Source organism: Ammospiza nelsoni, chromosome 1, assembly GCF_027579445.1.
Source record: "Ammospiza nelsoni isolate bAmmNel1 chromosome 1, bAmmNel1.pri, whole genome shotgun sequence".
NCBI lineage: Eukaryota > Metazoa > Chordata > Aves > Passeriformes > Passerellidae > Ammospiza > Ammospiza nelsoni.
In genome coordinates this window covers 128,836,331-128,849,560 of record NC_080633.1, presented here as the reverse complement: position 1 = coordinate 128,849,560, position 13,230 = coordinate 128,836,331, and the positions used below count along the sequence as shown (strand labels likewise).

At 41.3% G+C, this 13,230-nt stretch overlaps 1 protein-coding gene across 1 annotated transcript in view; it reads right to left on the bottom strand.

Annotated features, from left to right (window-relative positions):
- LRP12 (LDL receptor related protein 12) overlaps positions 1-12,594 on the bottom strand; it is a 49,590-nt gene extending 36,996 nt beyond the window's left edge. The window contains exon 1 of the mRNA XM_059467138.1: positions 12,367-12,594. Within this exon, the coding sequence (XP_059323121.1) occupies positions 12,367-12,445 (79 nt within the window). The 5' untranslated portion in view covers positions 12,446-12,594. The remainder of the gene's footprint in view (positions 1-12,366) is intronic.
- Between the last annotated feature and the right edge of the window lie 636 nt (positions 12,595-13,230).

Sequence of the window (13,230 nt, the reverse complement as noted above, 5' to 3'; positions counted from 1 at the left end):
AGTACAACAGACACTGCTCTGAAAGTAACCTATTTCCACTTCCATAACAAAACTCAGCAACTGGGTATTTCCCAGAAGGATGCTGTTGGCATTTAAATAATATAGGACAACTCTTCATTCTCTATCTTCCCTCTAAGGGCCAGACTAATCTTCCTACACTGAGAATTGAGACTTCTCTGCAGAGGAGTTCAGATCATTAAGTCATGCTCCCGTTGCCTCGCATTCCTTTAATAAGCCTGTATTTTCCCACACTGACTCTGCCTTAAATTACACCAAATCAAGATTCCCTGGTTCACTCGCACAGAATCAGTACAGGATCAGAAATGTGGAGTAACAAACTCTATGCACACACAACCATGAAACAGCTACTTATTTTTTGTGCTTCATTTCTACCGTGCTCAACATACTTTACAGGAATACTGTCAGTATTAGTCTATCTTAATTATTTAGACAGTAAAGGGCTTTTAGAAGATTATGCAAAGAATATATCAAACCAAAAATATTTACTGAAGGTTTGCTACCAACTCTGTCACATCTTGGAGCACAGTAAATTCACATGTAAGTGAAGTTTATAGCATGCTTTTGGAGTAAGCCTGTTTTTGAGAAGAAAGCTCAGTACCAGCAAGTCACCACTAGGTACATACATACTCCTTTATAAAGAGAGATCACATGAGAAGTTAACAGCCAGCTAGGGAAAGAAACAACAGCCATTTGTTGGGACACATTCAACCTGTGTTAGACTAAAAAAAAAAAAGAAAAAAAAAAGAGTGTTTTTTTGAAGAAAGAGATGAAGAATGCTTTGGAAAAAGAGCTAACTGAAAAATACATTACTTTCTTATGTTAATACCATTTACCAAACTTGACAGGCAGTTGTATTCTTTTGGATGTAGAGTGTTTTCAATGCACATGAAAAGAATTGTTACACTTTTGCATTGATGAAAGCAGATTACATCCCTTACAATTCCTTACTGGTAACTTTGTCTAATGAATAACAATAGTAAATCACAGTTTAAGGGCATTGGCTTTGCTGTGTGTTGGCTCTTTGAGAAACAAAAAGGGTATCTCAAGAAGAGGTTCAGTTCTGGGAAACAAGTATAAAGAAAACATGGAATATTTCATTGTACCAGAATTTTTAATTCTTTATCTGTTATTGATGGTAGATACATATACAACTTTCTAAAATTAGGGAGAAATTTCAAGTTGATAGAGATTACAAAACGGAAGAGTAAGGCTTATTTGTGATAAAGCAGATGTTGTGAAGACAGCATACTTGCAAATTCTTACACTGTTCATACTTCACTCTGATTGTTATCGACTTGACTATTTACCCCCTTTTCTTTCTGGATCATCTACAGAAGTACTCAGAGGCTCAGCACTGACATTACATGGTAACTTTTAGATGGAATCTGCCATAATCAGTGTTAGGGCACCAAGACAATGTGATTTCTCAAGACATTTGTGTATTCATTCAAAGTACTTGAGCTGGTTCAGTCCCCAGAAGGTAACTGGTTAGGCTTACTGTGCCTAAAGGCAGCCACGCAGATGACATTTCTGTTGGCCTTTGTCCTCACCACTGTATAGGTGTCACAAATGCTTTGGGTTTTTTGAATGCCACAACAGGTGATACTTTATTCTGCATCTGAACAGTTCTAAGGTTCCAACAGCTATGGCTTTCCTTTTTAGGAAATGTAGCTGGGAGAGGAGGTTTCAATGCATTAATTCAGCTGTAAAATAAAGGGTAAAAAATACTTTCATTTTACATACATTTCACTCTATTAAAAGCCAACCTGATAACAAAATTCAGCACTTGCCCCTACAGCCTTTTTAAAGGGAGGCACTGTATTTTAAAATAGCAAAAAATGTGACACAGTATGGTGACAAGTACAAGATCAATGTCAGACATAATGCCTACATGTTCAAATTCCTATTTATCTGCCTTTATATAATGAAGTATATTGCTAATTTAAGTACATATCATTCCTGTTTAAGAGCAGATTTCCAGATCTGGGAGAAAAGCACTCCCAGGACAATGGAACTCTAAAGTGCAAATCAAACTCTGATTACCTGTCTAAATAAATTTAAGTATCATCAGGACCCTTCAAAAATACATCAAAGTACAATGTATTTCTGTACAGGCTTAAAGGAGTTGCTTAGTAAGAATCTAACGCCATGATCCTTATGTTCAGTAATTTATACACCACATTCAAACAAGTTTAAAGCTAGTTCAGACCTTGCAACCACAGTAACTCATCTCCCTCAAAAAAATTGTTTGATGTGATCATTTTAGCTGAGCAACACACGTGCCTGAGAAACTGCACGTTTATTTCAAATTAGATACTTTAAGCACTTTATTGGCTCTCAAGTGGGCAGTATGGTCAGTAAGACTTCAGATTAAAAACTTAAACTCAGCTTTATTTTAATCATCAATCATTTCTGAAAGCTTTTATATTTTATGCCGAATTCCTTCATGACCAACACTTAAACTGCTATCTCAGACTTCAGCTAGACCTCCTTTGCAAAGCTTCAAAATACAGATGGTTTCAGAAAACTAGTGAAAGGAAGTCAAACACAGACCTATTAACCTAATTTTCACATACATATTCCTGGCTCCCATGCTGTTACTTAAAATGTTAAGACTGATGTACAGCTGAATATTTCAAGATATTAATTCAAAAAAAGTCACTATCAAGCACCAATAAAACTTTCTGTTCTGTAGGAGTGAGGGATGTCTCTCAACTCCCCAGCAATGACTTTAACGTTACTCTCTGGGCAGATTTGACTTCAAGGATGTCATCACTGTGTAGGACAGTTGCACTGCTGCTCCTACTAATCTGCACGATTAGGATAGCTTATTCCAGGAAAACTCTTCATGAACCTTGAAAGCACCTATATTGGGTTTACATGGCCAAGTTTTGGTAACAGGGGGTTGGTTACAGAAGTTGGCTTTCCACAAGATCTGCTGGAAGCTTCCACTGTGTCCAGGAGAGCCGGGAGATTCCTCAGCAGATCACGGTGCAGCCAGCCCGTGGTGAGGCAGCTGTGCCCCTGCAGCCCATGGAGGAGCACAGGGATGCAGAGATCCACCTGCACTGGTGGAGGAGACCCACACTGCAGCAGGTGGATGTTCAGAGGAGTCTGTGACACCATGAGAGGCCCATGCTGGAGCAGGCTCCTGGCAGGGATCTGCAACCCCATGAAGAGAGAAGCTCACACTGGAGAAGGCAGCTCTTTAAGGACTGCATCCTAATGAAGAATGGCCCATGATGCAGCAGTTCCCACTATTGCCTGTGGAGAAGTGGAGAAGTTCATGGAGAACTGTCTCTCGTGCAAGGAGCCCTACCCTGAGGCAGAAGGAGGACTCCTCTCCCTGAGCAGCAGCAGGCATGAACTGGGATGAACTGACCTAAGCCCTATTCCCTGCCTCCCTGTGCCACTGGTTGAGACGAGGCAGAGCTAATAAAGAGGGAAGGGTGGGGGATGGTGTTTTAAGGTCTGTTTTTACTTCTCATTTTCCTGCTCTAATTTTGTTAAATGCAGTTAATATCTCTAACTCAAGTCTGTTTGGTCTATGACCCTGTCCAGTTGAAGAAGGGAGCTAAAGAGTGGCTTTTGTGGGTGCCTGGTACTCAGTCAGAATCAGCCCACTACAGCTCTACACACAAGCTTTGCAATTCCAACTGACAGTGGGGAAAGTGGACTCTGCTCCTCAGTATGGCAAGACAACAAAGGCATAGTTCTTTCCCTCAGGCCTTACTCATCTACAGTGTAAAGGCAAACAGCCTCTGTACTATCCCACATTTCCACAACAGATGAGGAAAACTGGAAAGCTAATATTGAGTACCTAAAAAGAGGTTAGTAACATTATCTCTCAGCTGTGGTATATTGGATTGTCATGTGCATGAGAACTGTGAATCCACTGAGGCTTTGTTACTGTATGCATAGATGACAGACACAACAGACAATTTAAAATCTGGAATTGAAGTGAGACAAACTACACGACACCTAGGCAACAGGCACTGGAAACAGCATTAGCTGGATGAGCAACAACAGGGAGGTAGGTTATTAGTAACTGGACTCTATAAACATGCAGCTCCCAGGCACATCCTCCAGTAAAGCTGCTGGAGTGCAGAAATGCCAAATGCCAGTATCAGCCAGAAAAGGGATCACAAAAATGGAAGTTTAAAAATATTGGCAAAAACCATTTGCTGAATTACAAAATGTTCAAAGATCTCTACTAGTTGTTTATTCACTTATTTGCTAAAGTACAGGTCAAATGCAGGAATCTAATGTTCCTGTAATACCCCTCTGCCTGAGAATACTTGGACAGCCAGAGATCAAGATCTCAAGCAATTTCCAAGCTCTTTCTGCATTCAAAACCTTTTCTTTCCTTGCCCATAAGAGTAAGCTTTTAGACTGATTAGATGCTCACTCAGGCACCATAATACCCTCAAAATAAAAGAATGGTTCCTTTCCTTCCCTCTATTTGCCCAACCTCTTAAAAAACAGCTGTTCTTGTAGACATCTTGGCCTCCTATTCCACTCTGAAAAACATTTCTGCCACCTTTAGCTGTGAATGTGCCTTAACAAGATACCCCAATCTTTCCCTCCCTTGCCATGCCAGCTCTTCTGTCATCATGAATCTCTCCAACCACAGACACCAGTTGAACTTTAGCCATGGAACTGACTGGTTGTTCAGTACCTTTAGATAGGAAACATGACAAATGGGAGGTGCCCTGACAACGAAGCTATTTCTGCTAATTATACAATCACCCAAATCCATCCCCGTCAATGCTTCCAGCTGCAAGTTGCTGTGATCAAGAGTCATGTGTCTGATGTCATTCATCTTCCTGACTTAGGAGTAGACATCTCTCTCAGGTAACTTTAACTGATGTTTAGATCATGGAAAGGACATATGTTCTTCCTCCATACCTTTAAAAAACTAAAAATTGGAAAAAATGAAATATGTCTTCTCTCAACTCCAGCTACAAATATTTCAAAGTTGTTTAAACACACATTTTGAGTTAAATTCCTCTGCACTCTCCCTAAGCACTTATCTAGAACACAGCAAATGGAAAAATGCAATTCTTTGGTAAAATGAAGGTGCTTTCTTTGTTTGTAATATTGTTGTATTTACTATAAGTAAATACAACAACATTACAAACAAAAAACCCACCTTAATTAGGACTCTAAAATGAATCTTTGTTTGAAAATTACTCTGTTGAACTCTATGTGCAGGAAATAAAGAAAGGGAAGGTTAAATTCTCCACTTAAATCTATGTGATAAGAGAAGCACATATATATGGATTTGTTTACTGCATGTGATGTATTCATTATCTCAGCCCTAGTTACTACAATATCCCTAATGGAAGCTTTTATTTGAGCTATTCCATACAATTTTCTGGAAGGAAAACACCCTACCAGAGAATACTAATTCATTGAATGATAATACACTTTGTGAAGTATAGGAAAAAAGATATTAAGCAAAGTCTTATTAAAATTCTTATACAGCTAAAATCTAGAAGTCAGAGCATATGAATGTGTGTGCCTTCTCACTACAAGGCACATCAAACAAGATTTCAATTTTCTGTGGTACACTGCTTGCCTTCAGTTATTGAAAAGTTCTTTCTAAAGAAGCAGCTCCTTAAATGAGTAGGATCATTAAATTTTCAAGATACACTATTGACTAGAACAAAATTATTTCTAGTAACACTAGATATAAATTAGAAGAAAACATTATTTTTTCCACATTCTCACAATCCTTCTGTACTTACAGAGGGACTTATCTCTATCTCCCAATACATGCATACAAAGCTGGAGTAATAAAACCAAGATACAGGACTCTCTAGCAGACTAATTTTTTCTTAACTTTTAAATACAAGGAACTTCATTACAGACACTTTTACTACGTGCCAAAGTGCGCTCACACTGCTTGTTAGAGGATCACTCTACTGTTATATGGCTACAACTGACTTTGCATGTCTGCTCTGGTTACCCACAGCCAGTCCCAGGGGCTTCCACTTCGCAGAGGAAACACCTGCAAGGTTAAGCAAAGGGTAGTCATGAATCACACACAATCACATGGGTGAAACATGCAGTTTCAATGTATATAGTTCAAATGTACTTTCCCCTCACAGAGAAACAGTGTCCAGGAGAGTTCACTTTCATTGCTTTGCGGAATCTATGATTTACTGAGTGTAACCACATTGAGCTTTCTTGCACAACAAAAAATTCCGTGACCAAATAAATGTACCTGGGAAAGTCCTGTAAGTACCAAAACTCACAAGATGCTTAAGTGAGAGACCACCTTGATTCTTCAAGGTACTAAACCAAACTGTTTTGTGTGACTCCCTTCCCCCCTTTGAAACATGCTCTACTTGTAAGCTTTCTTAATTTTGGGGAGGCTCTAATTTTGCTTGCTAACTTCCTGACTGGTTACAAAAAGTTGCTCCTCACTAAATAGCTGAGAAAGATATACTGAAATTCCCTCATAACCTAAAATTCAGTGTCAAATAGAATAGCAGGAAAAAAAAAATCTAGTACATAGCTATTAAATATGCTAGCCTTGATAAGAAGACACCACTACCATGATTACAATGTATCAAAAGTTAACAGTATGTCCTAATTTAAAGCAGCTGTTCAGAGAAACAAGTCCAAACCACAACTTAGGGCGTTTTTGAAGCGTTTGCACTGATCTGCCAATTATGCTGAATTCAGTAGTTTTAACTTAGATACTCACAAGAATCAATAGCGTATATTTCAAAGTAATTGTAAAGCTTTGCATAATGAATCATCAGTGAAGTAACAACTGCATCAAAAAATCAACTATAGGGAACAAAAAAGTAACACAGAACAACACAAATACTTTGCAATACTTCAGAGTATGGTATCATACAGCCTCCTATAAACCAGTCTGAGCATTTATTTCTACTGAGGGGATAAACACAGGAACTCAAATCTACAACCAAATTTTTTAGTACCCAATGCACTGGTACTCAGTGTTTTCTTAAAACCACGTAAACTATGGAGGCTCAATTTTGTCAACCAACAAACACCTCAAGTAATAACTGGCACTGCAAAAACACCACAGCTAGTAATTCTGAAATGCATACAAGCTAAAAACATCCCAGGGTGTCAACAAATCACACTCTCTCAATTACTGCCTAGCTAGATATCTCAGCTGTTCCAGTATTTTAACATAATCATTAACTATCTGGGACAGTATAAATGGAACACTAAAACTAGAAAATGCAGAGACATCTAAGTAAACAAAACCACACTATTTACACAGTACAAACAGTACCCATGAATTTTTCAAAAACCTGTAAGGAAATTAGTGAATTATACTTAGTAAGTATGGAAATAATGTCTACACCTTGGGAAACTTGAAGAATTTGGTCAAAGGTATATTTTGTGTGAAGGAACGTACCTAATATACCAAAGGCACAAAGTTTAAAAATTTGAGATCTGCTAACAAATCACAACACTGATAATAATTTTAAGTTTTAGCCAGACCAAGTACAAAACAATAAATATTTAGTGCTTAGTTGAAAATAATACTGACACAATTTACATCTATTTGATATTAAAACAGCAGTGACTGAAGTAAATGAATCAAATAAGTTCACCTGTAGGGTCCTTCCAACACCAATGCAGTAGAGCTCTTCCTCTCCTAGCAGTGACAGAACAGATGAAAAAGCCATCCTCATTACATGCTCTGCTCTGATGACAGGAATGGAGTCAGATGGCTTCTGTCATGATTCTGGTTACAAGTACACCTCTGCTCTTTCTCTGGCTGACAGTATTCTCATTTACTGCATAATAACAATTACACCGACTACCTTATATTCAATTTTCAAACTTTTTGCTATGAAGTTGTTTAGGATATGGGGGTTTTTTCTCCTCTTGATTGAAAGTTGCTTTAAATATTATCCACATGACCTCACAGACATTTTGACTATAGATGCAATATTGGCTCTGAACAGTCAGTTGAATGTGTACATACTTGAACAAGTTGACATATGATTAACTTATTAGACAACATAAATTTCTACAGTGTTAAAATTAGGACATGTTCTCTTAAAAGCCTACAAAACTGTTCTAATAAATTAAATGCAGTGGTTTTGCCAATAATAAGATTTACAGCTTAGCAAAATATCTGTTCAGTATATCACAAAATATCACTAAAGACTGAAAGTCAAGAGTTTAAGATATAATAATTTATTAAGTCAAGTGATTCCTTTAGGACAGTCTGTTCTGGCTTTAGAGTTCAACTTCTTTAGAAAGTTGAATAAACTGGCTGGCAGACTTTAATTGCTTACATGATTCAGGCTGTTATTTCAAACAAGGTGAATGAACTCAAAAAACTATTTATTCTTCCTCATTCACACCATCATTAACAAACTGACACGCAAGTAAAGTTTGGGTCCTGACAAGTGAACTTTTATGACAATTCTACTTCTTCCTAAGAAGAATTTGGTCTTCCCTAAGAACCAAATGAAGTATGAGTTATATACACAGTATAGTTATCCCTTTCAGCAACATCTGTAGTACAGAAACCTGGAATGGTTCTAATCCAAAATTAAATGTTTTAAAGCTGATATAGGTGTTTTTCTTAAACAGGGTAAAATAATATCAGTAGCACTGTAGTCTCAGTAGTCTAACATAAAACATTGTTTCAATCACAATTTTGGGGAATAATTCCTTTATGATCTCTACTAATGTTCAGTCATTAGTGCTTCCAAGGGAACCCACCAAACCAAAGACCAACCTAGAGATAAGGATAATTAAGACTGACCTTCTCTGATGCCATTTCTACCTTGGAACTCTTTTAGTGTCCCTGTCCTACTACTGTAAATATTTTTTTGACTAACATTCACACCTGGAAGTCAGAAGCAGGGAGATTCATCTACTGTACCGCTGCACTGACTGCTACCAACTGTACAAAACTTTATAGAAATTGCCCGTAGTCTTCTGCTCACTGTGACAGAAATTCAAATTAATATATCTGGGTGACAAATATAGTCAAGACTATATAAAGTTTGAATTTCCAGAAAGCTGAAGAAGCCAAATATCCATGTTTCCAGACTCAATTCCAAAGGAAGGCATGTCCTAACTTCTGCACTATACCAGCTAAGAGAGTTTTCATAACTCAGCCTCTGCTCTGAACACCAATCCCTCACAAACTGGTCCTGAAAGTGCCCCATCACAGTACAATCAGATATGAACCACCATCCTGTCAAGAATTAAATAAAAATCAAACAAAGTGGTAACATTACAAATTCAATTCTCTAACTGAAGCTCGTGTTACAGCAAAAAAAAGAAATAAGATGAGCATGCCTGGAGGGACTTCAAACACATGTAGATGTGTCATTCAGGGACGTGGTTTAGTGATGGACTTGGCAGTGCTGGATTTGCAGTTGGATTCTATGATCTTGAAGGTCTATTCTAACCTACATGATTCTATGATTCCAAGATTTACTTAATTTACAGCTAATCAATCATGGAACTTTGGTTTGAAAAATACTTCCCTCAAGAACAGGACTGATTTCTAAAGCAGTACTTTTTCCCCTAAAATAATTACTTGCACAACATATGGTTCTATTTTAAACTCAGATAACTGTTATGGCCTTTGAGATAAGCAGAAATGCCTTAATATTTGTCCCAGTAAAAGCTAGGCCAGGATTATATAGAGACACATAAAATCAATTACTTCTTGGATATAAAACTCTCAAGGCCAACAGGAAGGCAGGAAATATAAACCAAAAAAATACTGTTGCCCAATGCCCTAACAAGCTGTAATTCTTGTTAGTCAGTGCTATTCCAATATTTCACTCATCAGTATTCCTCCTTCTCAAATTTTTATAATTACAGTCATCATCAGAAAGAAGGTTTGAAAAATTCACCAACTACAGGGAAACAGAAACATTCTCTGGAGAGCTCAATGCCCACATAACAACCTTGGTGAATTTAGTATTTTAATTAGCAGAAAATTCTAGACATTTTAGCTGTGCAACTACATAATGGAAGGCAACTGAAGTGATGCACCATTGCTTTCCCAGGCATGAATTTACCTTGGGTACTGCCTACTGCATTCAAAGCCTTAACATAATGATACCTGCAAGGCTCTGCTCAGCATCAACATTACAGTCCAGAGCTATGCTGACAGCAGTCTGGATCAAATTCATGTCAATACTAAATCAGTTTCGAAGAGCAAAAAGCAGTTGTACAGGAAGTCAAAAAGCTTAATAGGACATAGCTCCCAGTCTCACTTTTTTCTCTCAAAATAAATAAATGGCTGAAATAAAAGTGAAAGCTAGAGAAAGCTACACAATAAATGCTTGCTTTTGTTTCAGATACTATAGCCTAGGGACGTTAAAGCTCCTTTCCTTTGAGCAGTGAAGAATTTAGGACATTTTAAACAAAACCTGTTAAGAGAAACTAATTCCTCATGAGGATGAAGTGACACAGTATGCTGATCAAAACCAGAAGCACCTTCTCCTTCCTGGCAGGGGCACTAATGGATGGTGATGTGTTTCTTAGCAAGGCAGAAGAAACTTATGAAGCCTGCTTGGCTGAACTTTCAAAAGTCTTGATTAAAGGTCTGTGAATAGCGTTATCCAGAAAAAATTTAATTTGGCTGGTTTTTCTCTAACCAAAGATTATGTTTGTGATTTAAGTTTTTGTAAGGGAAATGCTGACTAACACCTAAGTTACAGTATCACAGTTCGAAACTTTTTACTTAGGTCAGGCTGATGAGGAATATCACACTTATAATTTTGACTTTTAATTTCAATTCTGTGATGAATATAATAAAACCAGAACACTGAGTTTGTTAAAAAATCTTTTCACAGGAATTAATTTTTTAAGTACATTAAGTATGCAAACAGAAGAACAGCTTAATATATCGAAACTTGAGATTTTTGCTACCACTTCCTCCTCCACCATTAGCTAACTCCCTTTCAGTTGTGTTTGTAGTTTACCTTTTGACATGAAATTCTTTTGCTTTACTTAATATGCATTTAAGACTAGTCAGTACCCCACTTTGTTCATGCAAATATACCCACTCAAAAATTAAACTCTACCAGTTTATCTATTTGGTTACAGGTACTGGCATAGCTGTAGCTCTGTCTGAAGAAACCTTCCTTACTCTTCTGCTCATGTAAATATGAAATGGGAAACAATCCTACAAGATTATGTAGTACATCTACATTTTTAGAGTTTGGACTGATTTTTACAGCACAGGCATGTCCTGGACATAACACTTTGCAAAGGCAAATCTGAAATATCTTGACGTTCCAAATACAAGCTTGCTTTTTTAACAGTGAAAGAGATTCCAATTTCTGATGTTCAATCGTTTGTTTAGGGCAAAGGCATCCACTTCAGGAACTGCTGAAGCAGGGCCCTTGCTGCTGTCCTCCTCAGGGCAAGGCACATGCCCAGCTCTGTGCCAAAGGCTGCTTCTCCTGCTGGAGGCCCATGGACACAACCTATGCTCCACTTCATAAAACAAACACAACTCCCTGAGAAAACATGAGACGACTCTCTTTGTCAAGCATCTGTGTTTTTGATCCGTCATGTGTTACTGGGCCACCTTTACACTGTAAAAACCAACCTCAGTACATTTATACTAATATTTTTCATTAGCAGTTCTGCTTTAAAGATGGGTTTATATCCAGGAATGAAATCCTCTTCGGTTATGAACTGCGGATAGGCTGAGCAGAAGCAAAGGTCCCTGGAAGGTCTTGCGGGCCTGTGCTGATGTGTCACAAACTCATCACCAGTGCCAGCCCCCGACTCCGCGGCCCGGAGGGGCCGCCCTGCCCCCGACACCAGGCCTCGTCCGCCCCGGCCGGACGTGGAACATCTCCCAAGCACCCATCCCTATTATCCACAGGCAGCGATTACTCGTGACTCAGAGGATTTGGGGCTGGCTTGTTTGTGCGGCCCCGCGCCAACTCCGGAGTTCCCGGCACCGCACATCTGCGGGAGAGCAAGCCCAGGGCAGCTGGGCCAAATCCCAGAATCCCGGCCGCAGTTTAAAGGACTTCCCAGAGGAGATTTCCGTCCATCCCCACAAATAATAAATAATTAAATAAATTAACAACACACAAAAAACCCCAAACAAAACAAACAAAAACCCCCGGAGCGTATTTTGGAGCAGTCGAGTTCGAAGGAGGAGACGGGGCTGGGGGCAGAGAAGGGAAGTACGGGGTCAGCAGCCGGCCGTGCCGGCGGTCCTGAGCGGCTCCAGGGACCCCGCCGCGGCCGGCCGGCCGGGAGAAAGGCCGCTTTGTTCCCCCTCCCCCGCGGCCGCCTCCCGGCCCGCGAGCCGGCGGCGGACGGGCGGCGTCACTGCCCGGTACCTACCGCAGCAGGAGACGACGAGGAGCAGGAGTTGCGCTGACCTCCAAGCCGGGGAGCCCTCTGCGCTCCCCCAAGGGGCCATAACACCTGCCCGCGGGGAGGCGGCGCGGAGCCGGAGCTGCCACCGCCGCGCCCCCGACACGGAGCCGGAGCTGCCGCCGCCGCAGGAGGGGCCGGCGGCGCCTCGCCCCCTCGCCCGCCGCCTCGGGGAGCGCTAGCGGCCCGCACGCCTCGGCCGCCCGCCCGTCCGCCGAGCCATGAGCCGCCACCGCCGCCGGCCTCGGCCTCCCTCCCCGCGCGCCGCTTCCTCCTCCCGGCTGGGCTCCGCCGCGGCTGCGCACTGCCGGCACGAGCGCATGGAGCCGCTCCCGGCAGCCGCGGGCCGGGCGGGCGAGCGGGGCGGAGCCTCGCCCCCAGACGGCGGGGGCGGGCCCGAGCCGCGGCGCTCGGCTTAGCGCCGCCCTGCCCGCTCCTCCGGCTCCTCCTTCGGCACCTCCTCCCTCCCCGCCCACCCCGTCGGGACAGCCGCCGCCGAGTTTCGGCCCGCCCCGTCCCAGCGAGGCAGCCGCCGCCAGCCGCGGGGGCTGGGGCCGCATCCGGAGGAGGGAGAGTGAATGTGCCGGCGGCTGAGCAGCCCCGATCCCCGGCCCACACGGGACACCCCAGTGCGTGTTTGAGTGCCCTGGCTCTCCGCCCTGACTAAAACTGCCTGAATCCAAGCGCAGTCTGTAAAGCACAGGGGTACTCTGGCAGCTGGCGGCTGCTGTGCTTCTGACCTCCAAATCTGCATTTCAGCAGTGAGACCGAAAAATTACCGTGGGAGCACAAAAAGCACAACTGTACATGCAAAATTATGGATCCCATATA